Raw genomic sequence first — 25,591 nt, 5'->3', positions numbered from 1 at the left:
CCTCATGAAGCTAGTTGAGAGAATGCCAAGAGTGTGCAAAGCTGTCATCAAGGCAAAGGGTGGCTACATTGAAGAATCTCATATAAAATATACTTTTTTGCTTACTACATGATTGCACGTGTTATTTCATTGTTTTTGATGTCTTCACTATTATGCTACAATGTAGAAAATAGTAAAAATAAAGAAAAACCCTTTAATTATTAGGTGTGTCCAAACTTTTGACTGGTACTGTAATTTACAAACAAAGCATATGTGTTTAGTGAGTCCGCCAGATCCGAGGCAGTAGGGATGACCAGGGATCTTCTGTTAAGTGCGTGAACTGAACCATTTTCCTGTCTTGCTAAGCATTCAAAATGAATACTTTTGGGTGTCAAGGAAAATGTATGAAGTAAAAAGTACATTATTTTCTTAAGGAATGTAGTGAAGTAAAAGTAGTTACAAATATAAATGGTAAAGTACAGATACCCCAAAAAACTATTAATTAGTGCTTTCAAGTATTTTTACTTAAGTACTTTACACCACTGCCATGAACCCAATGGTCAGTGACAGCGCTCTGGAGCTCCTCTGTGGAGATGACAGCCCGCTTGGAGTTTTCCAAAAGGCACCTAAAGACTCTTAGACCATGAGAAACAAGATTCTCTGGTCTGATGAATCCAAAATTGAACTCTTTGGCCTAAATGCCAAGTGTCACATCTGGAGGAAACCTGGCACCATCCCTACGGTGAAGCATGGTGATGTTTTTCAGCGGCAGGGACTGGGAGACTAATCTTTCCTTTTTTAATACTTGTCTAAAATCCTGTTTTTGCTTTGTCATTATGGGGTATTGTGTGTAGATTGATGAGGGGGAAAAACTATTTAATCCACGTAACAAAATGTGGAAAAAGTGAAGGGGTCGGAATACATTCCAAATGCACTGTATGTGTGCCATTCAGAGGATGAATGGACAAGACTGAAGATTTGAAGTGCCTTTGAAAGGGGTATGGTAGTTGGTGCCAAGCGCAATGCTGCTGGCTTTTTCATGCTCAACAGTTACCCGTGTGTATCAAGAATGCTCCACCACCCAATGGACATCCAGTCAACTTGACACAACTGTGGAAACATTGGAGTCAACATGGGCCAGCATCCCTGTGGAATGCTTTCGACACCTTGTAGAGTCCATGCCCCGACGAATTGAGGCTTTTCTGAGGGCAAAAGGGGGTGCAACTCAATATTAGGAAGGTGTTCCTAATGTTTTGTACACTCAGTGTATATGATGTAGGGAAAATGGCTTACTATTATTATTATTATTATTATTATTATTATTATTAGTCAAATATTCCAGCTCTGATATTTTCTTCAAGGACAAGAACAGTTGCGATAAATCAATGCACTGCACCAAAACAGGCCCAGAAGCTAGGATATGCATATAATTGGTAGATTTGGATAGAAAACACTCTAAAGTTTCTAAAACTGTTAAAATAATGTCTGTGAGTATAACATAACTTATTTGGCAGGCGAAACCCCGAGGACAAACCAGCCAGGATTTTTTGTTGTTGTTGCGGTGACAGTGTTTTCAATGGGTTTTCTATGTGGATCTAGATTTCTACGGCACTTGCTTGCAGTTCCTATCGCTTCCACTGGATGTCAACAGTCTTTAGAAATTGGTTGATGTCTTTCTTTTGAGTAATGATGAAGTATGGCTGTTCAGAACGAGGGTCGAGTCTAGTGTACTGTTGTGGTTGGGGCGCACAACCTGAAAGCTCGCTCCACTTTGTTTTCGTCCGGTATTGAACACTGTTTATCCCGTCTTAAATTTTATTGATTATTTACGTAACAAAATACCTAAAGTTGTATTATGAAAGTTGTTTGAAATGTTTGGATCAAGATTACAGGTAACTTATTAGATATTTTGTAGTCATGTTGCGCGAGTTGGAACCGGTGTTTTCCTGAATCAAATGCGCCAAATAAATTGACATTTTGGAGATATAACGATGGAATTTATCGAACAAAAGGACCATTTATGATGTTTATGGGACATATTGGAGTGCCAACAGAAGAATATCTTCAAAGGTAAGGCATGAATTATATCGTTATTTCTGAGTTTTGTGTCGTGCCTGGCGGGTTGAATTATGATTGTCATGTTTGATGGGGTGCTGTCCTCGGATAATAGCATGGTTTGCTTTCGCCGTAAAGCCTTTTTGAAATCTGACACGGTGGCTAGATTAACAAGAAGTTAAGCTTTAATTTGGTGTATATATTTCTAATATTTTTTTTTTTATTTCTCGCTCTGCCATTTTACCGGATGTTGTCGAAACGTTCCACTAGCGGAACCCCTAGCCGTAAAAGCTTAACTGCCTTGTTCAGGGGCAGAATGACAGATTTGTACCTTGTCAGCTCGGGGATTCGATGTTGCAACCTTTTGGTTACTAGTCCAACGCTCTAACCACTAGGCTACGCTGCTGCCCCGGTAATAGTAAGAGTGAAAACATGCTACATGTCGTTGAAAACTCATACAGTATGTGTCGTCTTGTCGGATGTCTTGTCTCTGCCTGTGTTCTAAGAGGGTTTGGAGTGGGTTTAATTCACTTTTTTATTCATAATGACTCCGAGCTGACATAGTGGCCCAGAGACCTAGAAAATAGGAGATTGAAGCTACACCCCGGCTGACTCATCTCTACGAATCTGGAGATTCGTCATTCCTTCTGTTTCTTAATGCCCTCCATTCCACACCTACAGGCTGTCCATTCACAAAGCTTTTTATCTCGGCTAAAGTTGGAAAACAATTACCTGTTTTTAGGCTTTTGAACAAAAGGATGGAGAGGGAGGTTGAGATTGTTTTGCTTCCGTCTGAAAGACTGTAGAGTTTCCAACCAGCCTCCTGCTGATGGAATTATCCCACAGGTGTGGGATAGCCCTTCCATTCCATGCTTATCTGTGTCTGCGTGTGTAGCTTTTGTTTGTTCATGTGTGTATGCTCAGGGAACTGCCAAAATGAAGGGAACACCAACATAAAGTGTCTTAATAGGGCGTTGGGCCACCACGAGCCGCCGGAACAGCTTCAATGCACCTTGGCATAGACTCTATAAGTGTCTGGAACTCTTGGAGGGATGCGACACCATTCTTCCATAAGGAATTCCATCATTTGGTGTTTTGTTGATGGTGGTGGAAAACGCTGGCCCAGGCGCCGCTCCAGAATCTCACATAAGTGTTCAATTGGGTTGAGATCTGATGACAGACACACAACACACCCTTTAAACCCCCTATGCGCCAGACCATAGGTTAGTATCAGAAGAAAACTAGGTTAGGAAAGCTGGCAGGAGGGTCTGTATTGTTGTGATGTGCACATTTCTGTAGCATTACATTCAACTTCAAAGGCAGTCTACCAGGAATTGTGTGTGGGTGCTGGGAATCTGGTAGGAACACCTGCTGCCAAAGACTCACTGTGGCAGCTGTGATTTGAGATGGAAGGGGAGGAGTAACTCACTGTTTTTGTAATTCTCTGTTACTGTCATTTTCATTGGTCAGTATTCATTATTTTTGCTTCAGTTGAATGTAAGTTTCTGTCACCAGTTTTTTGTGTGTGAAAATAACAAAAAAAATGAATGTCACCTTTAAACTCTGTCTGGTTAACATCAACTCAGGGAGATTGTTCAAGATTGACGTCGAAGTTGGACGTCCATCCATGTCCTGAGGATGTCGGGAAATGCATTCAAAACTGGCCACTAGAGGCAACAGTGAGTGCTATTACCATCAAGTAGGCTCTGGTTTTATTAGGGCGTTGTGAATGGGGGTGGTGCATGGGCGTAATCCTATGATCCCAGTCATGGAAAATGCTTTTAATTTTTTGGTTTAAACCCTATCCCAAACCTTAACCCTTACCTTTTAACTATTCAGAATGAGTGCCTTAACTTTAAAACATGTTTTACATTTGGAGAAATCAAACGATACAGAACAGTAGGAGCAACAACCAACTTCGATATGTAATGTTTGGAGAAAGTAGATGAAAGTCTAATTCTGCAGTGAGACTGAGAGCCTGTTGCGTAGTGTCCATGACAACAGCAAATAAATCACAACCAAATAAAGTCATGGGAAACGTTTTCTTATCAGATCATGGGTTAAGTTGGGAGTCCTTCAAAGTTTTACTGTGTACTTTGATATTAAATGTAATCGAGAACATTCTCCGTTATATCGCTGGTGTTCCCTGATCATTTATCATGAAACTCTAAACATGTTATGGGTATTGTGCGTAGAGGGCTCAGAGTATACACAGTATCTGTGTTTTTCAATCCAAACCCCTGGGAAAGTTTACTTTTGGCCATCATTATCAGTACGTTGCTTAAATTGTTTGTTTGCTCTTCTCAACAAAACATTAACCCAAGTTTAATTTCAGTGATGTGTTGACCTTAAGAAACTAGGCCAGCTTTGCATACTTCATTGACATACATGTTGAATCATCTCTCCTGTTTCATATGTATGATTGTTAACAAAAACAAGGCTGCCTGCTAATTTCTAGCCTTATCTCCCCTTTCCCCCTTCTTCTCTGTTCTTCCTTCTCTCTTCTCTCTCCACTTCTCTCTCATCTCCCTTCACTTCTCTCTGTTCTTTCATCCCCTCTTTTCCTCCTCTCTTCTGCTCCTCTCCAACTGTACCTCTTCCTATCCCTTAATCCTCCCCTTCTCCCCTACGCCCCTTCCCTCTCTCCAGTATGACAGTGGCGATGAAGGCCCAGGCGAGGTGGGAGGTGATGGCCAGCCCAGAGGTGTTCTACACGGGGGCAGCTCTCATGGCCCTGGGCTCTGTCTTGGTGGTCACCAGCTTCCTGGCTCTCGGATTCACTGGGACCTTCCTGGGTGGGTCTTAGAGTTGCTCTCCACTGCTTTTCAGAATATATTATAGACCTATTAGGTTTCTTAAATTTGTTTTTATTGTGGTGACGTTTGTGCAAATGCTGTGATGAAGCAGAAAGGTTGTGAGACTTAGCGTTAGCACAGTAAATACATGAGACTTAAAAAGTGCAGTGTGTAGGAGTTTCTTTTGATACATATACACTGAGTGTCCAAAATATTAGGAACACCTTCCTAATATTGAGTTGCACCCCTTTTGCCCTCAGAACTACTTCAGTTAATCGGGGCATGGACTCTGTAAGGTGTTGAAAGCATTCCACAGGGCCCATCGCGACTCCAATGCTGTCCTTTGGGTAGTGGACCATTCTTGATACCCAGCAGCGTTGCAGTTCTTGACACACTCAAACCGGAGCGCCTGGCAACTACGACCAATGTTACCTCTAGGCTGCGGGCCTGCAGCTCCCCTCAGACTGCCGCACAGAAGAAATTAAAACTTCACTCAACTTTCTAGAGTTTTCCCCTTTAGTTAACAATATCAACGTTTCACTCTACTGTTGGAATTGTGATCGAATCAATACAATATTAGCGACTTTCAATGTAACATACCAAAACAAACTATGCAAGACATAGTATGCAAAGCAAACTATGCAAGAGATGTTCTTCTAGGCAGAGTGCATTGGAGTAGAATTGTATTGCATGAACAAAAGCTGAAGAACATACGCACATCCAGGTACGTTTTGTAGGTGCTGGAGTTGTAGGTGAATTCATGAAAAAGGAAAATGCCGCGCACTGCTGCTCATGCTGCCAGGTCATTTTACTATAACAACATTTCAACCCTTAGGTCTTCATCAGGCATACATACCCAGGTGGGGGTGGAAGGTCCTATATACAGTTGAAGTCGGAAGTTTACATACACCTTAGCTAAATACATTTAAACTCAGTTTTTCACAATTCCTGACATTTAATCCTAGTAAAACTTCACCACTTTATTTTAAGAATGTGAAATGTCAGAATAATAGTAGAGTGATTTATTTCAGCTTTTATTTCTATCATCACATTCCCAGTGGGTCAGAAGTTTACATACACTCAATTAGTATTTGGTAGCATTACCTTTAAATTGTTTAACTTGGGTCAAACGTTTCAGGTACCCTTCCACAAGCTTCCCACAATAAGTTGGGTGAATTTTGGCCCATTCCTCCTGACAGAGCTGGTGTAACTGAGTCAGGTTTTTAGGCCTCCTTGCTCGCACTTGCTTTCTCAGTTCTGCCCACACATTTTCTATGGGATTGAGGTCAGGGCTTTGTGATGGCCACTCCAATACCTTCACTTTGTTGTCCTTAAGCCATTTTGCCACAATTTTGGAAGTATGCTTGGGGTCATTGTCCATTTGGAAGACCCATTTGCGACCAAGCTTTAACTTCCTGACCGATGTCTTGAGATGTTTCTTCAATATATCCACATAATTTTCCATCCTCATGATGCCATCTATTTTGAAGTGCACCAGTCCCTCCTGCAGCAAAGCACCCCCACAACATGATGCTGCCACCCCCGTGCTTCACTGTTGGGATGGTGTTCTTCGGCTTGCAAGCCTCCCGCTTTTTCCTCCAAACATAATGATGGTCATTACAGCCAAACGGTTCTATTTTTGTTTCATCAGACCAGAGGACATTTCTCCAGAAAGTACACATTTTTATCCCCTTGTGCAGTTGCAAACCGGAGTCTGGCTTTTTTATGGAGGTTTTGGAGCAGTGGCTTCTTCCTTGCTGAGCAGCCTTTCGGGTTATGTCGATATGGGACTCGTTTTACTGTGGATATAGATACTTTTGTACCTGTTTCCTCCAGCATCTTCACAAGGTCCTTTGCTGTTGTTCTGGGATTGATTTGCACTTTTCGCACCAAAGTACGTTCATCTCTAGGAGACAGAACTCGTCTCCTTCCTGAGCGGTATGACGGCTGCGTGGTCCCATGGTGTTTATACTTGCGTACTATTGTTTGTACAGATGAACGTGGTACCTTCAGGCATTTGGAAATTGCTCCCAAGGTTGAACCAGACTTGTGGAGGTCTACAATTGTTTTTCTGAGGTCTTGGCTGATTTCTTTTGATTTTCCCATGATGACAATCAAAGAGGCACTGATTTTGAAGGTAGGCCTTGAAATACATCCACAGGTACACCTCAAATGATGTCAATTAGCCCATCAGAAGCTTCTAAAGCCGTGACATAATTTTCTGGAATTTTCCAAGCTGTTTAAAGGCACAGTCAACTTAGTGTATGTAAACTTCTGACCCACTGGAAGTGTGATACAGTGAATTATAAGTGAAATAATCTGTCTGTAAACAATTGTTGGAAAATTGACTTGTGTCATGCACAATAGATGTCCTAACCAACTTGCCAAAGCTACAGTTTGTTAACAAGAAATTTGTGGAGTGGTTGAGAAACGAGTTTTAATGACTCCAACTTAAGTGTATGTAAACTTCCGACTTCAACTGTAGTTAAAGTTATTGGTAAATGTGGGCTTAGCTACAAAGGACACAGACACGACGCTGCATATAACTTGGAAAACATTGCCGTCAATCATGGCAAGTTTCTTGAGCTTATGTCTGCCTACAAGAGCATGTTAGTGATTGCATTGAGAAGAGCAAGAAGCAGATGGGAAGTAAGGAAGAGGGTCCTTGGTAACTATGATGTCCAAAACAACAGCAAATAAAGTAATTGAAGTCATCAGAATGTTGATTCAGCAGACAATTGCTGTTGAAGTGAGAAATGCAGGGATGTTCTCAATACAAATGGACACAACACAGGATTTAACATCCAAAGACCAGTGTGCAGTAGTTCTACGATATGTCACTGATGTTGTCCATGAGAGACTCATTGTGGTCATTGACTGTGAGTCATTGACTGGACAGTACTTAGTGGACCTGGTGAAACAGACCCTTGAGAAGATGGACATAGATATCAAACAGTGTGTTGGTAATGCAACAGACAGCAGCTAATATGCAGGGACAATACAGGGGCTTCTCTGCATTGCTCACAGGAGAGTCTCCTAACCAAGTACACATATGGTGTTACTCACATGTCCTCAACCTTGTGCTAACTGACACCACTGGGGTTGTTGTGGCAAGTGAATCCCTTCTCTCACTACTGAATGACATTGCAGTGTACGTTCGAGATTCCTACAAGCGCATGAAGCTATGGGAGGAAACCAGTGAGGACAGGAGACACAGCCAGCTTGATGTAATTGGTGAAACACACTGGTGGGCAAAAGACGAGGCTTTGAAGAAAGTATTTGGAAGCTTTGCAACGCCTGACCATGCACTTTACACCGATGTGGTCATCACTATGGAAAGAATTGAAAAGGATGTGACCATTAAACCTGCCATATGAAGCAAGGCCCAAGGGTACAAGGATGCTCTCCTAAAGTATGAAACCATACTTACAGCTGAGGTTTTTCTCAGGATTTTTGAGCAGATGTCCCCTCTCTCTAAATACTTTCAAACAACTGGCATGGATATCGTAACAGCACAGCACTTGGTGACGGGAACAGAGGATAACCTGAGAAAGCGTGCCCAAGACTTTAAGGGTGTGAAGAGGGCAGCAGACGACTTTGTTGAGTGGGCCTAAGGCATTCTGGAGGATCATCAGACTGTGATGCCGAAGCTCAGATTGCTCTCCCAGAGAAGAGAACAAAAAAAGAAGGGAGAACCAGGTGAGTTGGCAGAATCAAATCAAATGTATTTATATAGCCCTTCTTACATCAGCTGATATCTCAAAGTGCTGTACAGAAACCCAGCCTAAAACCCCAAACAGCAAGTAATGCAGGTGTAGAAGCACGGTGGCTAGGAAAAACTTCCTAGAAAGGCCAAAACCTAGGAAGAAACCTAGAGAGGAATCAGACTATGGGGGTGGCCAGTACTCTTCTGGCTGTGCCGGGTGGAGATTATAACAGAACATGGCCAAGATGTTCAAATGATCATAAATGACCAGCATGGTCAAATAATAATAATCACAGTATTAGAGGGTGCAACAAGTCAGTGCCTCAAGAGTAAATGTGATTTGGCTTTTCATAGCCGATCATTGAGAGTATCTCTACCGCTCCTGCTGTCTCTAGAGAATTGAAAACAGCAGGTCTGGGACAGGTAGCACGTCCGGTGAACAGGTCAGGGTTCCATAGCCGCAGGCAGAACAGTTGAAACTGGAGCAGCAGCACAGCCAGGTGGACTGGGGACAGCAAGGAGTGATCATGCCAGGTAGTTCTGAGGCATGGTCCTAGGGCTCAGCTCCTCCTGAGAGAGAGAGAGAGAGAGAGAGAGAGAGAGAGAGACTCTTAAATTCACACAGGACACCGTATAAGACAGGAGAAATACTCCAGATATAACAGACTGACCCTAGCCCCCCAACACAAACTACTGCAGCATAAATACTGGAGGCTGAGACAGGAGGGGTCAAGAGACACTGTGGCCCATCCGATGATACCCACGAACAGGGCCAAACAGGCAAGATATAACCCCACCCACTTTGCCAAAGCACAGCCCCCCACACCACTAGAGGGATATCTTCATCCACCAACTTACCATCCTGAGACAAGGCCGAGTATAGCCCACAAAGATCTCCGCCACGGCACAACCCAAGGGGGGGGGGGCGCCAACCCAGACAGGAAGACCACGTCAGTGACTCAACCCACTCAAGTGACGCACCCCTCCTAGGGACGGCATGGAAGAACACCAGTAAGCCAGTGATTCAGCCCCTGTAATAGGGTTAGAGGCAGAGAATCCCAGTGGAGAGAGGGGAACCGGCCAGGCAGAGACAGCAAGGGCGGTTCGTTGCTCCTGAGCCTTTCCGTTCACCTTCACACTCCTGGGCCAGACTACACTCAATCGTAGGACCTACTGAAGAGATGAGTCTTCAGTAAAGACTTAAAGGTTGAGACTGAGTCTGCGTCTCTCACATGGGTAGGCAGAACATTCCATAAAAATTGAGCTCTATAGGAGAAAGCCCTGCCTCCAGCTGTTTGCATAGAAATTCTAGGGACAATTAGAAGGACTGCGTCTTGTGACCGTGGCATACGTGTAGGTATGTACGGCAGGACCAAATTGGAAAGATAGGTAGGAGCAAGCCCATGTAATGCTTTGTAGGTTAGCAGTAAAACCTTGAAATCAGCCCTTGCCTTAACAGGAAGCCAGTGTAGGGAGGCTAGCACTGGAGTAATATGATCAAATATTTTGGTTCTAGTCAGGATTCTAGCAGCCGTATTTAGCACTAACTGAAGTTTATTTAGTGCTTTATCCGGGTAGCCGGAAAGTAGAGCATTGCAGTAGTCCAACCTAGAAGTTACAAAAGCATGGATTAATTTTTCTGCATAATTTTTGGACAGAAAGTTTCTGATTTTTGCAATGTTACGTAGATGGAAAAAAGCTGTCCTTGAAACAGTCTTGATATGTTCTTCAAAAGAGAGATCAGGGTCCAGAGTAACGCCGAGGTCCTTCACAGTTTTATTTGAGACGACTGTACAACCATCAAGATTAATTGTCAGATTCAACAGAAGATCTCTTTGTGTCTTGGGACCTAGAACAAGCATCTCTGTTTTGTCCGAGTTTAAAAGTAGAAAGTTTGCAGCCATCCACTTCCTTATGTCTGAAACACAGGCTTCTAGCGAGGACAATTTTGGGGCTTCATTGACTATAACTGCCTTTGAAGTGAGGGATCTAACATTAAGTATCCCTATTTTGAGATGTGAGGTATCACAATGTCTTTCAATAATGTCAGGAATGGAGGAGGTCTTTATTCCAGTGAGATTGCTAAGGCGAACACCGCCATGTTTAGTTTTGCCCAACCTAGGTCGAGGCACAGACACGGTCTCAATGGGGATAGCTGAGCTGACTACACTGACTGTGCTAGTGGCAGACTCCACTAAGCTGGCAGGCTGGCTAACAGCCTGCTGCCTGGCCTGCACCCTATTTCATTGTGGAGCTAGGGGAGTCAGAGCCCTGTCTATGTTCGTAGATAAGATGAGAGCACCCCTCCAGCTAGGATGGAGTCCGTCACTCCTCAACAGGCCAGGCTTGGTCCTGTTTGTGGGTGAGTCCCGGAAAGAGGGCCAATTATCTACAAATTCTGTCTTTTGGGTGGGGCAGAAAACAGTTTTCAACCAGCGATTGAGTTGTGAGACTCTGCTGTAGAGCTCATCACTCCCCCTAACTGGGAGGGGGCCAGAGACAATTACTCGATGCCGACACGTCTTTCAAGCTGATTTACACGCTGAAGCTATGTTGCGCTTGGTGACCTCTGACTGTTTCATCCTAACATCGTTGGTGCCGACGTGGATAACAATATCTCTATACTCTCTACACTCGCCAGTTTTAGCTTTAGCCAGCACCATCTTCAGATTAGCCTTAACGTCGGTAGCCCTGCCCCCTGGTAAACAGTGTATGATCGCTGGATGATTCTTTTGAAGTCTAATACTGCGGGTAATGGAGTCGCCAATTACTAGGGTTTTCAATTTGTCAGAGCTAATGGTGGGAAGCTTCGGCGTCTCAGACCCTGTAAAGGGAGGAGTAGAGACCAGAAAAGGCTTGGCTCTGACTCCGACCCGCTGCTTAATGGGGAGAACCGGTTGAAAGTTTCTGTCGGCTGAATGAGCGACACCGGTTGAGCATTCCTACAGCATTTCCCTCCAGAAGCCATGAGAAAGTTGTCCGGCTGTGGGGACTGTGTGATGGGATTTATACTAACTTACTATCTGTACTTACTGGTGGCACAGACGCTGTTTCATCATTTCCTACACTGAAATTACCCTTGCCTAACGATTGCGTCTGAAGCTAGGCTTGCAGCACAGCTATCCTCGCCGTAAGGCGAGCGTTCTCCTGTATATTATGAGTACAGCGACTGCAATTAGATGGCATCATGTTAATGTTACTACTTAGCTTCGGCTGTTGGAAGTCCTGACGAACCATGTCCAGATAAAACGTCTGGAGTGAAAAAGTTGAATGAAAAAATTTGAGTGATTTAAAAAACTAAAAATATAAACGGTAATTAAAAACCATAAAGTTGTCAGGTAGCAAAGTAAGGTTGGCAACAAAACGCACAGCAGCACGTAAACAAGTCTGCAAGTTGTGACCGGAAATGACATGGTCAAAAAGTAAAAAATCCATACGAGCCCATTGCTAACGCAGACATGGATTACAAAATCAAGATCCACAATGTGGTACTGGACACTGTGTTGAAAGTATTCACCGCCGTTATGCAGCAAATGCAGTGCTGTGTGCAGATGTCTCCTGCATGAATCCGAAGAATTTTCCTGAGGTCAGAGAAAGGGGCCTTCCAAAGACAGCCATTGAGGAGTTCAGCAAATGCTTACTGGAATTTGATGAACATGCCACTGTTGAGGCATTGCAGGCTGAACTGATCAGCCTTGCACAACAGTGAGAAAGACTGTAACAGTCAGCATTGGAGGAGTACAACACCAGGGCCGCCGCCGCCAGTGATGAATCAGGGGAAGGCTTTGAAGATCCTGATGAAAGTGTGGAGTTGGTGAGCAGAAGTTGTTCCACATGTTAAAATTGCCCGATATGATGCCATCTTCTCCTGTCTCAGTACAATCTGCTCACGGATGCGTATCACATCATTGGTTTGGGCTACATGTTCCTCCTCACCCTATCCATCACTCAGGTGGCTTGTGAGAGGACCTTCTCCACATTGAAATTTGTGAAGAACCGCCTAAGAACCTCCCTCACTCAAGAGAACCTTGAAGCGTTCCTTTTGATGGCAACAGAGGAGATTCTTATGGGACTTGACAAAGATGACATCATTGACAAGATGTTAGAGATCAGTGAGTTACTGCACCGCCTACTGGTTTACTAATGGTAATTACTTACTGGTAACTCGGAAGTAGCTATGCTATGACTCTTCCTTAACAGGCTGACAAGGAGTTAAAGCTTCTTTTTTTTTCATTTTTTTTTTCACCTTCATTTAACCAGGTAGGCTAGTTGAGAACAAGTTCTCATTTACAACTGCGACCTGGCCAAGATAAAGCAAAGCAGTGTGACACAAACAACAACACAGAGTTACACATGGAATAAACAAACATACAGTCAATAATACAGTAGAAAAGTCTGTATACAGTGTGTGCAAATGAGGTAGGATAAGGTACAGAGGCATGTTTTTTTGGACTTCTGTATTATACTTGGAGTCATGTAGCTGCCGTGTCTTTGGCATCATTAAAAGTGAAGACTGTTATTTTATCAAATCAATTCTCTGTAATTATTATTACATGATTAAACTAATCATGTAAATGTAATTATCTAAGAAGTTGGGGCACCAAGGAAAATCTTCAGATTACAAAGTTATAATTTTTCTAATATAACTATTCAGATATTTTAATATCTCATCAATTAGTCTTCTAATTAATGAATTATTCTTTACCTCACGTCATTCTCATTCCAAAGGTCGTAAATGGTTGGTTATCTGCACGAACCCAGCCTTTACTATGAATCATCCATACACCAATTGGCTTAAACATTTATTTACTAACTAACTAAATAATCACAGAAATGCATAAACAAACAAACAGTAGATATGGTTACAAGGAACTGATAGGGGAGGTTCCCTAGTGGGCTAAGCCGATATGACGGCTTGGTGGAGAAAGGAAAGTGGGTGTGGACTGAGAACATGCGGGAAAGACAAAAGGAATCCCTACACAGTTTATATTTTTATTAATTGAAATGCTAACCCTTTGCACATGAACGCTCACTCATTCGGGAATAATTGCAATCAATATATATTTACGCTCAGTGTGTCGTCGTGATCTCTGTTGGAATCGTCAGTCAGTCTGTTGGAGAGTTCATCCGAGTCTCTCTCTCTCTCTCTCTCTGCTTCCCTGAAGATCAGTCTTTCATGGTTAGAATGGATACTTCAGAGTACCATTCAGAAATGTTCTCATAGAATAGTTGTTTCAGCGGTTATCGGTAATAGCATCCCAGGTTTACATCATTTCTAGCTGCATACTAGTAATTAGTATCTAAGATTTGCTCTTATTCTGTCGGAATCGATAGTCTCAGAGTTTAACCATTTCCCACCGTGTAGCCAATGCTCCACGTGGTTTGGTTAGGAATTCAACAACCATTGCCACCTTAGCTTATACTGAGGTTTTTGTGGTCTGAAGAGGATTTCCTCAGGAGGGGTTTTTATTTGTAACAATAGAAAAGGTGGTTATATGACGCCAGATCATGTCTGTGCTCATGGGGGCGGGCCAATGACTTATTTAAACTTTAAAGGGAATACAATTCTCTCAATTAAAGGTTTAACATCACATTACATCATTTCACAAATAGTTTCATCTTTACTCATTCATTTTATACAAGAATTAGATGAAAACCCCATAATTGAGAAATGTACACATTCAGAAATATAGTTGTGTTTCCTGTTCTCTCTGAGGTCACCAAATGAAACACACCCGTCATTAAGTGTCCACGGACCATTCCTACCTTCTCACAAGTGGACATTTTGTTTCAAATTCCCATTTTGGGGATTTAGGAGTTCGCCATGTGAAATCCTTCGTTCTCTCTTTCTGCATGACCAGGGGGAGAGAGTCTCCGCCAGGAATTTATGGCCTGAGATAACAGAACCTGGGTGTAGGAGAGAGTGAGAGAGCGGGGGAAGCCACTATCTATACCCAGAAAGGGCCACTTCATGACATAGGCAATGTTCAATTTCATTGACGCATTTCATTGAGTGTATAGATGTGTTCATTTTTGTGCTGTTTGCTTTATGGACACAAGTGAGTGAACATTGTAATTTACATGTTTTGTAGAGGAGTGCTTTTTCGTCTTTTTTATTATAAACTCAGCAAAAAAAGGAACGTCTCTTTTTCAGGACCCTGTCTTTCAAAGATAATTCGTAAAAATCCAAATAACTTCACAGATCTTCATTGTAAAGGGTTTAAACACTGTTTCCCATGCTTGTTCAATGAACCATAAACAATTAATGAACATGTACCTGTGGAACGATCGTTAACCTCTCTAGGGTCGGCGGGACGAAATCGTCCCACCTACTCAACAGCCAGTTGAATCCCGTGGCGCGTTATTCAAATACCTTAGAAATGCTATTACTTCAATTTCTCAAACATATGACTATTTTACACCATTTTAAAGACAAGACTGTCGTTAATCTAACCACACTGTCCGATTTCAAAAAGGCTTTACAACGAAAGCAAAACATTAGATTATGTCAGCAGAGTACCCAGCCAGAAATAATCAGACACCCATTTTTCAAGCTAGCATATAATGTCACATAAACCCAAACCACAGCTAAATGCAGCACTAACCTTTGATGATCTTCATCAGATGACAACCCTAGGACATTATGTTATACAATACATGCATGTTTTGTTCAATCAAGTTCATATTTATATCAAAAAACAGCTTTTTACATTAGCATGTGACGTTCAGAACTAGCATACCCCCCGCAAAATTCCGGTGAATTTACTAAATTACTCACGATAAACGTTGACAAAAAACATAACAATTATTTTAAGAATTATAGATACAGAACTCCTCTATGCACTCGCTATGTCCGATTTTAAAATAGCTTTTCGGTGAAAGCACATTTTGCAATATTCTCAGTAGATAGCCCGGCATCACAGGGCTAGCTATTTAGACACCCACCAAGTTTAGCACTCACCAAAATCAGATTTACTATAAGAAAAATGTTATTACCTTTGCTGTCTTCGTCAGAATGCACTCCCATGACGTCTACTTCAATAACAAATGTTGGTTTGGTTCAAAATAATCCATAGTTATGTTCAAATATCCTCTGTTTTGTTCGTGTGTTCAAGACACTATCCGACGCATTTCGTGACAAGAAAATTCTAAATATTCCATTACCGTACTTCGAAGCATGTCAACCGCTGTTTAAAATCAATTTTTATGCCATTTTTCTCGTAAAAAAGCGATAATATTCCGACCGGGAATCTGTGTTTAGCTTCAAAGACGATAGAAAATAAAAACATGGGGTCGACTCGTGTACGCGCCTCAGCCCATTGTCCTCTGATAGAGCACTTGCCAAAAGTGCTAATGTGTTTCAGCCTGGGGCTGGAATTACATCATTCAGCTTTTTCCCGCCTTCTGAGAGCCTATGGGAGCCGTAGGAAGTGTCACGTTACAGCAAAGATCCTCAGTCTTCAATAAACAGAGTCAAGAAGCTCAAGGAATGGTCAGAGAGGGCACTTCCTGTAAGGAATCTTCTCAGGTTTTTGCCTGCCATATGAGTTGTGTTATACTCACAGACACCATTCAAACAGTTTTAGAAACTTTAGGGTGTTTTCTATCCAAAGCCAATAATTATATGCATATTCTAGTTTCTGGGCAGTAGTAATAACCAGATTAAATCGGGTACGTTTTTTATCCGGCCGTGTAAATACTGCCCCCTACCCCCAACAGGTTAAGACATTAACAGCTTACAGACGGTAGGCAATTAAGGTCACATTTATGAAAACTTAGAACACTAAAGAGGCCTTTCTACTGACTCTGAAAAACAACAGATGTGGCCAGGGCAATAAATTGCAATGTCCTTACTGTGAGACGCCTAAGACAGCGCTACAGGGAGACAGGATGGACTGCTGATCGTCCTCGCAGTGACAGACCACGTGTAACAACACCTGCACAGGATCGGTACATCTGAACATCACACCTGCGGGGACAGTACAGGATTAGTCACAACAACTGCCCGAGTTACACCAGGAACGCACAATCCCTTCATCAGTGCTCAGACTGTCCGCAATAGGCTGAGAGAGCTCTTATAAGTTGGTCAGAAAAACCCTTTGCCTTGTTCTGACTTCACACACGTTAGGCACTATACATACGTAACCTTTCAGGTAGAAATTGGTCATGTCAGTGGTTGTGCGTTCATGCTCTATACACCCTGCCCTCACCTAGCACATCTTCCTCAACCCCTGTCACCCGTCTCTTAATGTGTATATATACTGTACATAATACATACATAATTTGTTGTAAGGTATGGCCGACCGGACTACCAACCTCAGTACACTTTTATTTGATTTTCACCGACGCAAACAAACACTTATTAACAATGAAAAAAAATCTGTATCACCAGCTGTACGTCTTTTCAAGGTCAAACCCTTCACTATCTACTATTTGTCATTCTCTATTCCGCCATTTTAGTACTGTTGCAAGGTATGGCCGATCAGACTATCAGACCCATTATCCTACATTTTAAGTCCAATTGTGCAAACAAACACATTCGTATCAACAACGAACTAATATCAGAATATTTCTCCAGCTGGGCTTGTTTTCAAGGACGACCCCCCCCCCCTCACCACCTACTTTGAGAATCAGACTGAACTCGCGCGAGAGCGCCTGTATATCCAAATCGACTTACAGGAGCAATTAGGGTTAAGTGCCTTGCTCAAGGGAACATCGATCGATTTTTCACCTAGTCGGCTCGTGGATTCGAACCAGCGACTTTTCTGTTACTGGCCCGCTAGGCTACATGCTGCCCTGTGATTTTACGCCACGCTATGATTTGGTATGAAACATCCATAGGGCTCAGCTGCTTACTCAGCCTCTGTTCACGCTCAGTCTGTTGTCCTCCTAAGGCCTCTTGTTGTTGTTTAACTTTTTCGTATTGCTCAGGTCCCTCTTTCTCCCTGCCTCAGAGCTTGTTTAAAAATAACTATACATCAATGTTGACTCACTCTGAATCCCACAATGTTTTGAAGCTCCTGGGCCCAATTCTTATGTCAGTTTCAATGTTTCTTTTTTTCTGTCGTCTACTGCGGAGGTCAATAGGCCCTGAAGGAAGATAAAGGTGTCAACATTACACTTGGAATAATTGAATCATGCAGCGGTTACTTGTGTTTACTGCCATAAGGTGTGAGTGTGTAACTGTGATTTAGAATGAGCTACAGTGCCATAGCTCCTAAAGTTAAACCAAGCCCATTGGCTGTGGAGCAGCTAAGTGAACAATGATGGCTGTTTATGAAGTTAGTGTTTATCCTCGTAACGGGTGAAGGTGGATTTTTAGGTGGGTAGACTAGGACGAATAACATACCAATTGACATGAGGGGAGGTAAACTGACGAGTGCGTTTTGAGGTGATTCCGAAGAGAGAAAGTGTTTGTGGGGCCTCCAAACCTCTAAAAAGTTCATGTTGGGTGCATGCAGCTACACCGTTTCGATATTGTGTTCATAAGAGCGGGGATGATAGACAGAAAAATATCGTGACGACCGAACTGACCACTTACCGAGGATATCAGTAAATATAAATAGTTACCTATACGGAAATGTGATGTTTGAAATGAATTAAGTCTGCTAATATGGCCAATTGCTAACGGGTACGTTGATAGCTATGCCTTTCAAATTAGTAGTAGTTTTATTGTTATAAACGTATCATTCCAATGGGTTTTTGTCCATATACCACAGCTCTTGTGTTCATGTTTTTCTCTGAAACTCTCGTTATCAGGTAGACAGAGAACATGAGCTTACCACTTATATTTTTCACCTTTAAGCCATCATGTGAATGCTGAGTGTAATTTTTTTTTTTTTTACGTCAGAGACCGGTATTTCTAATACTCAAAGAATACATAAAGCAGAGCCACATCAGTTTTGGTGGGGGGGCTTGGCGTCTCTAGATAATGTAGTGTACTGTAAATAAACCCTCCTTTAGTGACTTTGGTCATTTGTCAAGAAATCTGGGTTTGAAGTCTCTTAAGCAAATTGAAAAATATAGTTATCTTCTAAAGTGACGCAGAGAAAGTCAATTTAGTTTACCATGGTTTTGTTATGATGCCCTAAAAGCCAGGTTTCTATTCAGCAAAGATTTGTTGATGTAAGTCTATCACACAGACTACATCATGTAACCCATTATATATAAAAAATGTATTTACCTGCCTCTTCTTACATTTTGGCATTTTAAAGAGAAAATGAAAATGGCCATCTTTGTGAATTAGAAAAGATCAACTTGTCTGTTTTACTTAGAGAGAGGTACTGTTTATATGGAAAATAATTCACACTGCAGTCGAAGCCATGCGGGTTCTCCAGTTACACTGAGCTATGCCTCAGCCTACACCTTACTTTAGTGTAACCTCCCTTCGCCCCTACCGCTCTTCACCTTTCACCTACCAAACCAAACAGCTGAGGGGTATACTACGAAGCGGGATAGAGGAGCTAAACTAAATTGAATTAAACTTGGGATAACCGTTGCCACGAAGGTAACTCACATTTTTGCCAGAAATCAGATTCTCTCCCTCTCGCAAAAATTACATCATCCTCCCTTTCATTTGAGGAAGATGACTGATTAAATATTTGATTGATCAAATATTTTGTGTTAAAAATATTAATATTAAAATAACTATCAAACTGCAAATTTAGCAATGGCATTTTGTATGACCATTATTTGATCTATAGGATTGGGAAAAAGGGTGCCTGTTCATTGATAAGACGGCATTAATGATACGTGTAATAAAAGAAAGATGGCACTTCTAATTAAGAAATAAGGCCCGAGGAGGCGTGGTATATGGCCAATATACCACAGCTAATAGCTGTTCTTAAGCACGACGCGGCTCGGAGTGCCTGGATAAAGCCCTTAGCCATGGTATGTTGGCAATGTACCACAAACACCCGGGGTGCCTTATTGCCATTTTAAACTGGTTACCAATGTAATTAGAGCAGAAAAAATACATGTTTTGTAATACCCATGGTAAATGGTCTGATATACCACGTCTTTCAGCCAATCAGCATTAGATGCTCGAAACACCCAGTTTATTAACCACCATAGGCTGAATTTTCAGGATAATTTGTCTTTCATTTTGGTTTCTGAAAAAATGAAAATATGTAATGGATTTGCCCCTACAGTAGATTGCTGTTCCAGCATTGTCTCAATGAAGAGTTTGGCGTTCGACTCGTTGTGCTATACAGCTGCGACACACGTGCAGTTGCAATCCTGGTTTGAGTTAGCGGCAGGTGCAGGATCAATATCCACCTTCGTAACATAGAATGAAGCCTGAGTTGGAATGTGAAGCTAGCTGAAGCTGGCTCGCTTTAGAAAATCCTGACAATCTGCCTACAGTTGAAGTCTGAAGTTTACATGCACCTTAGCCAAATACATTTAAACTCAGTTTTTCACAATTCCTGACATTTAATCTGAGTAAAAATTCCCTGTTTTAGGTCAGTTAGGATCACCACTTTATTTTAAGAATGTGAAATATCAGCATAATAGCAGAGAGAATGATTTATTTCAGCTTTTCTTTCTTTCATCACATTCCCAGTGGGTCAGAAGTTTACATTCACTCAATTAGTATTTGGTAGCATTGCCTTTAAATTGTTTAACTTGGGTCAAACGTTTCAGGTAGCCTTCCACAAGTTTCCCACAATAAGTTGGGTGAATGTTGGCCCATTCCTCCTGACAGAGCTGGTGTAACTGAGTCAGGCTGTAGGCCTCCTTGCTCACACACGCTTTTTCAGTTCTGCCCACAAATGTTCTATAGGATTGAGGTCAGGTCTTTGTGATGGCCACTCCAATATCTTGACATTGTTGTCCTTAACCTCTCTAGGGTAGGTGGCAGCAAATCGTCCCACCTACGTAACAGCCAGTGTAATCCCGTGGCGCGTTATTCAAAAAACACAAAAATGCAAAAACTTCAATTTTTCAAACATATGACTATTTTACACCATTTTAAAGACAAGACTCTCGTTAATCTAACCACACTGTCCGATTTCAAAAAGGCTTTACAACGAAAGCAAAACATTAGATTATGTCAGCAGAGTACCCAGCCAGAAATAATCAGACACCCATTTTTCAAGCTAGCATATAATGTCATATAAACCCAAACCACAGCTAAATGCAGCACTAACCTTTGATGATTTTCATCAGATGACAACCCTAGGACATTATGTTATACAATACATGCATGTTTTGTTCAATCAAGTTCATATTTATATCAAAAACCAGCTTTTTACATTAGCATGTGACTAGCATTCCCACCGAACACTGCCGGTGAATTTTCTAAATTACTCACGATAAACGTTCACAAAAAGCATAACAATTATTTTAAGAATTATAGATACAGAACTCCTCTATGCACTCGATATGTCCGATTTTAAAATAGCTTTTCGGTGAAAGCACATTTTGCAATATTCTCAGTAGATAGCCCGGCATCACAGGGCTAGCTATTTAGACACCCAGCAAGTTTAGCACTCACCAAAGTCAGATTTACTATAAGCCCATAGTACTCTGATCGGCCACTTGCCAAAAGCGATAATGTGTTTCAGCCAGAGGCTGCCTCGATATCGTTCAGCTTTTTCCCGGGCTCTGAGAGCCTATGGGAGCCGTAGGAAGTGTCACGTTAGAGCAAAGATCCTCAGTCTTCAATAAAAAGAGCCAAGATGAAACACAACTTCTCAGACAGGCCACTTCCTGCATGGAATCTTCTCAGGTTTTGGCCTGCCATTTGAGTTCTGTTATACTCACAGACACCATTCAAACAGTTTTGGAAACTTTAGGGTGTTTTCTATCCAAAGCCAATAATTATATGCATATTGTAGTTACTGGGCAGGAGTAGTAACCAGATTAAATCGGGTACGTTTTTTATCCGGCCGTGTCAATACTGCCCCCTAGCCCTAACAGGTTAAGCCATTTTGCCACAACTTTGGAAGTATGCTTGGGGTCATTGTCCATTTGGAAGACCCATTTGCGACCAAGCTTTAACTTCCTGACTGATGTCTTGAGATGTTGCTTCAATATATCCACATAATTTTCCATCCTCATGATGCCATCTATTTTGTGAAGTTCACCAGTCCCTCCTGCAGCAAAGCACCCCCACAACATAATGCTGCCACCCCGTGCTTCACGGGTGGGATGTTGTTCTTCGGCTTACAAGCATCCCCCTTTTTCATCCAAACATAACGATAGTCATTACGGCCAAACAGTTCTATTTTTGTTTCATCAGACCAGAGGACATTTCTCCAAAAAGTATGATCTTTGTCCCCATGTGCAGTTGCAAACCGTAATCTGGCTTTTTTAAGGCGGTTTTGGAGCAGTGGCTTCTTCCTTGCTGAGTGGCCTTTCAGGTTATGTCGATATAGGACTAGTTTTACTGTGGATATAGATACTTTTTTACCTGTTTCCTCCAGCATCTTCACAAGGTCCTTTGCTGTTGTTCTGGGATTGATTTGCACTTTTCGCACCAAAGTATGTTCATCTCTAGGAGACAGAACGCGTCTCCTTCCTGAGTGGTATGATGGCTGCGTGGTCTCATGGTGTTTATACTTGCGTGCTATTGTTTGTACAGATGAACATGGTACATTCAGGCATTTGGAAATTGCTCCCAAGGATGCACCAGACATGTAGAGGTCTACAATTGTTTTTCTGAGGTCTTGGCTGATTTCTTTTGATTTTCCCATGATGTCAAGCAAAGAGGCACTTAGTTTGAAGGTAGGCCTTGAAATACATCCACAGGTACACCTCCAATTGACTTAAATTATGTCAATTAGCCTATCAGAAGCTTCTAAATCCATTACATCATTTTCTGGAATCTTTCAAGCTGTTTAAAGGCACAGTCATCTTAGTGTATTGTAAACTTCTGACCCACTGGAATTGTGATTAAGTGAAATAATCTGTCTGTAAACAATTGTTGGAAAAATTACTTGTGTCATGCACAAAGTAGATGTCCTAACCGACTTGCCAAAACTATAGTTTGTTAACAAGAAATGTGTGGTGTGGTTGAAAAACGAGTTTTATAATGACTCCAACCTAAATATATGTAAACTTCCCACTTCAACTGTAACTTCATAGTATACCCCTCCGCCCCCTAATGCAAAAATCCAGAGATGTTGCCAAAGCAACCATAATAGTGCATTTTTGTGTAGTCTGTATGATGGGAGAGCTCCCACTGGCAGGTTATGCAGTCGGCAGCCAGGTGCTCACTGAGTTATGCCCCAGATCAGAGACTCCTGCCACCAGCCTCACTCATACATTCCCTCCACCTTCCTCCATTTTGTAACCATCCACCTAGCCAAAATATTTAGCCATTAGCACCCTGATACAAAAGTCAACATATTCTGTACTTTTATATTCATTTAATCATTCGTACTTGTATGAATGATCACTTCAATTACATGAGCAAAAAATGTTCCACTTTATTTGGAATGGCAAGCCAGACACAATTCAACGGGCCTATTTATATAATGAATATGAATTCGGAGGGAGAAATGATTAAATATTCATGCATTAGACCTCTCACTAAAGGCTTCAGTCATACAAAACTATACTTAAATCCGAACTGGTTCTCTAGCAGATTAGCAAGAATGGAACACCCAGTGTTCAAGAATGGCCTTTTGAAAATGAATGAATCTCCAAAATATCGCTTTTTTTAAAACCAGTTTTTTGTTTTATTCCACCTTTTATTCCACCTTTCCACTTTTACCTTTGTCAATTTATATCATAAATCGAACTGGTGGAGTTAATGTATGTCACATGCAGTTAACAAAAATATATGGAAATGTCTGCTCTATCCAAAGTTACAACCAACTGATTGCAGTATTACCACAAAAATGGAGGAGGCAAGTGGAAGGGGGAGAAGATAAGGAACTTGTCTGTCCTGCATTAAAGACCAAAATTGGTTAAAGATTATGATAAATAAAACTGGTGTACTTTTTTATTTAAGGACCAAAAAATGTACAGCTGCTCCATACAGGTTGCAAAATAGTTGGGAGGAGATGTTCGATGTACCGATTCCATGGCACATGGTTTATGAATTGATGCATAAAACGACGCCGGATTCAAAACTTAATTTAAATGATTATATAAAATTCTTGCAATCAATAAAATGTTATATAGGGGATACAACCATCCCACCTCTGGAGATTTTGCAAAGAGACAATCATTAGATCACTTGTTTTGCTACTGCCCATATGTAGCTTGTTTTTGGTCGCAGGTTCAGGAATGGTCAAAAGAATATCAACATTTATTAGGAGCTAACTTGAAATAGCACTTCTGGGTGATTTGAATAGTCATAATCAATAATATAATACAACTCTTAGCAAAAATATTTCTTTAATTTACAATCTGAAGAAACTATGAGCATATAAAGGTTCAGAACCTTTGTAAAACATCACAGCACAGAGTGGAAAATACATATATGGCAGTTAGAAATCACAACTGGATGGTCTTAAGAGATATATGGGAGGGGTTAAGGGTAGCTGACAGCTCGGACTAAAAACAAACAAAATATAACTGATGTAAAATATACGGTCTGTAAAAATGTATGTTTAAAAATATATATACAGTATTTAAAATAATATATTTACTATATATTTACAAAGAAATATACTGAAAAATATATTTAAACACAACATGCAACAATTTCAATGTTTTTACTTAGTTCATAAAAGGAAATCAGTCAATTGAAATAAATTTATTGGGCCCTAATCGATGGATTTCACATGACTGAGCAGGGGCGCAGCCTTGGGTGGCCAATTTGGAATTTGTTTTTTTCCCCACAAAAGGGCTATATTACAGACAGAAATACTCCTCAGTTTCATCTGCTGTATGGGTTGTTGGTCTCAGACGATCCCGCAGGTGAAGAAGTTGGATGTGGAGGTCCTTGGCTGGTGTGGTTACACGTGGTCTGCGGTTGTGAGGCCAGTTGGACATACTGACAAGTTCTCTAAAATGACGTTGGAGTCGGCTTATGTTAGAGAAACTAACATTCAATTCTCTGGCAACTGCTCTGGTGGACATTCCTGCAGTCAGCATGCGTATTGCACATTCCTTCAAAACGTGAGACATCTGTGGCATTGTATTGTGTGACAAAACTGCACATTTTATAGTGGATTTTTATTGTCCCCAGCACAAGGTGCACCTGTGTAATGATCATGCTGTTTAAACAGCTTCTTGATATGCCACACCTGTCAGGTGGATGGATTATCTTGGCAAAGGACAAATGCTCACTAACAGGAATGTAAACAAATTTGTGCAATTTTCCTCCTTTTTTAATGAAATAAGCTTTTTGTGTGAATGGAACATTTCTGGGATCTTTCACTTCAGCTCATGAAACATGGACCAACATATTACATGTTGCGTTTATATTTTTTTCAGTGTATATTGGTGATTGGAAATGATGCAGACAATAACATTAATAGAGCCACAATCTATCTGCAATATTAAAGCTGATCAGTGTGTCTTTTGAGAGTAGTGGTGGGTAGTGTATCTGGTCACCTGTAGTGTGATGTATTGAATATCTTATGTACGTGTGTTTCTTCCAGGTGACTATTTTGGAATCCTAATGGAAGAGAAAGTGAAAGGTTTCCCCTTCAATGTAACTGAGAACCCTATGTACTGGGGCAGCACTGCCAACTATCTGGGACTCGCATTCATGTAAGTCTGTGTGTCCGTGTGTATGTGTGTGTGTGTGTGTGAGAGAGAGAGAGAGCTTGTGGGTGCGAGAGCAAGCGTGTTTGAGTATGTTTGTGCTAGGTGTGTGTGCATTGGTTTGTTTGTTTGGCTAGCTGAAAACCCATAATTCTCCGGTCTCTGTCCCAGACCCACTCACACTGTCTGATTGGCCAGACATAATGACAGCACTTCACTTTGTAGTGAAGTAATATTCATCATAACAGGAAGTACAATGGCTCCGTAGGACATACATTACATGACCAAAAGTATGTGAACACCTGCTCATCAAACATCTCATTCCAAAATCATGGGCATTAATATGGAGTTGGTCCCCCCTTCGCTGCTATAACAGCCTCCACTCTTCTGG

At 41.5% G+C, this 25,591-nt stretch overlaps 1 protein-coding gene across 3 annotated transcripts in view; it reads left to right on the top strand.

The window, feature by feature from the left end:
- pemt (phosphatidylethanolamine N-methyltransferase) overlaps positions 1–25,591 on the top strand; it is a 114,533-nt gene that overhangs the window by 65,638 nt on the left and 23,304 nt on the right. For all 3 annotated transcript variants that reach the window (XM_082965476.1, XM_082965477.1, NM_001141302.1), the window contains exons 4-5: positions 4,684–4,829; positions 25,095–25,206. In XM_082965476.1, coding sequence (XP_082821602.1) covers positions 4,684–4,829; positions 25,095–25,206 — 258 coding nt within the window. The remainder of the gene's footprint in view (positions 1–4,683; positions 4,830–25,094; positions 25,207–25,591) is intronic.

This window comes from Salmo salar, chromosome 19 (genome assembly GCF_965601325.2).
Source record: "Salmo salar chromosome 19, fSalSal1, whole genome shotgun sequence".
NCBI classification, from domain to species: domain Eukaryota; kingdom Metazoa; phylum Chordata; class Actinopteri; order Salmoniformes; family Salmonidae; genus Salmo; species Salmo salar.
The sequence above is the reverse complement of the archived record's forward strand: the minus strand, read 5'-3'. Positions and strand labels throughout refer to the sequence as shown.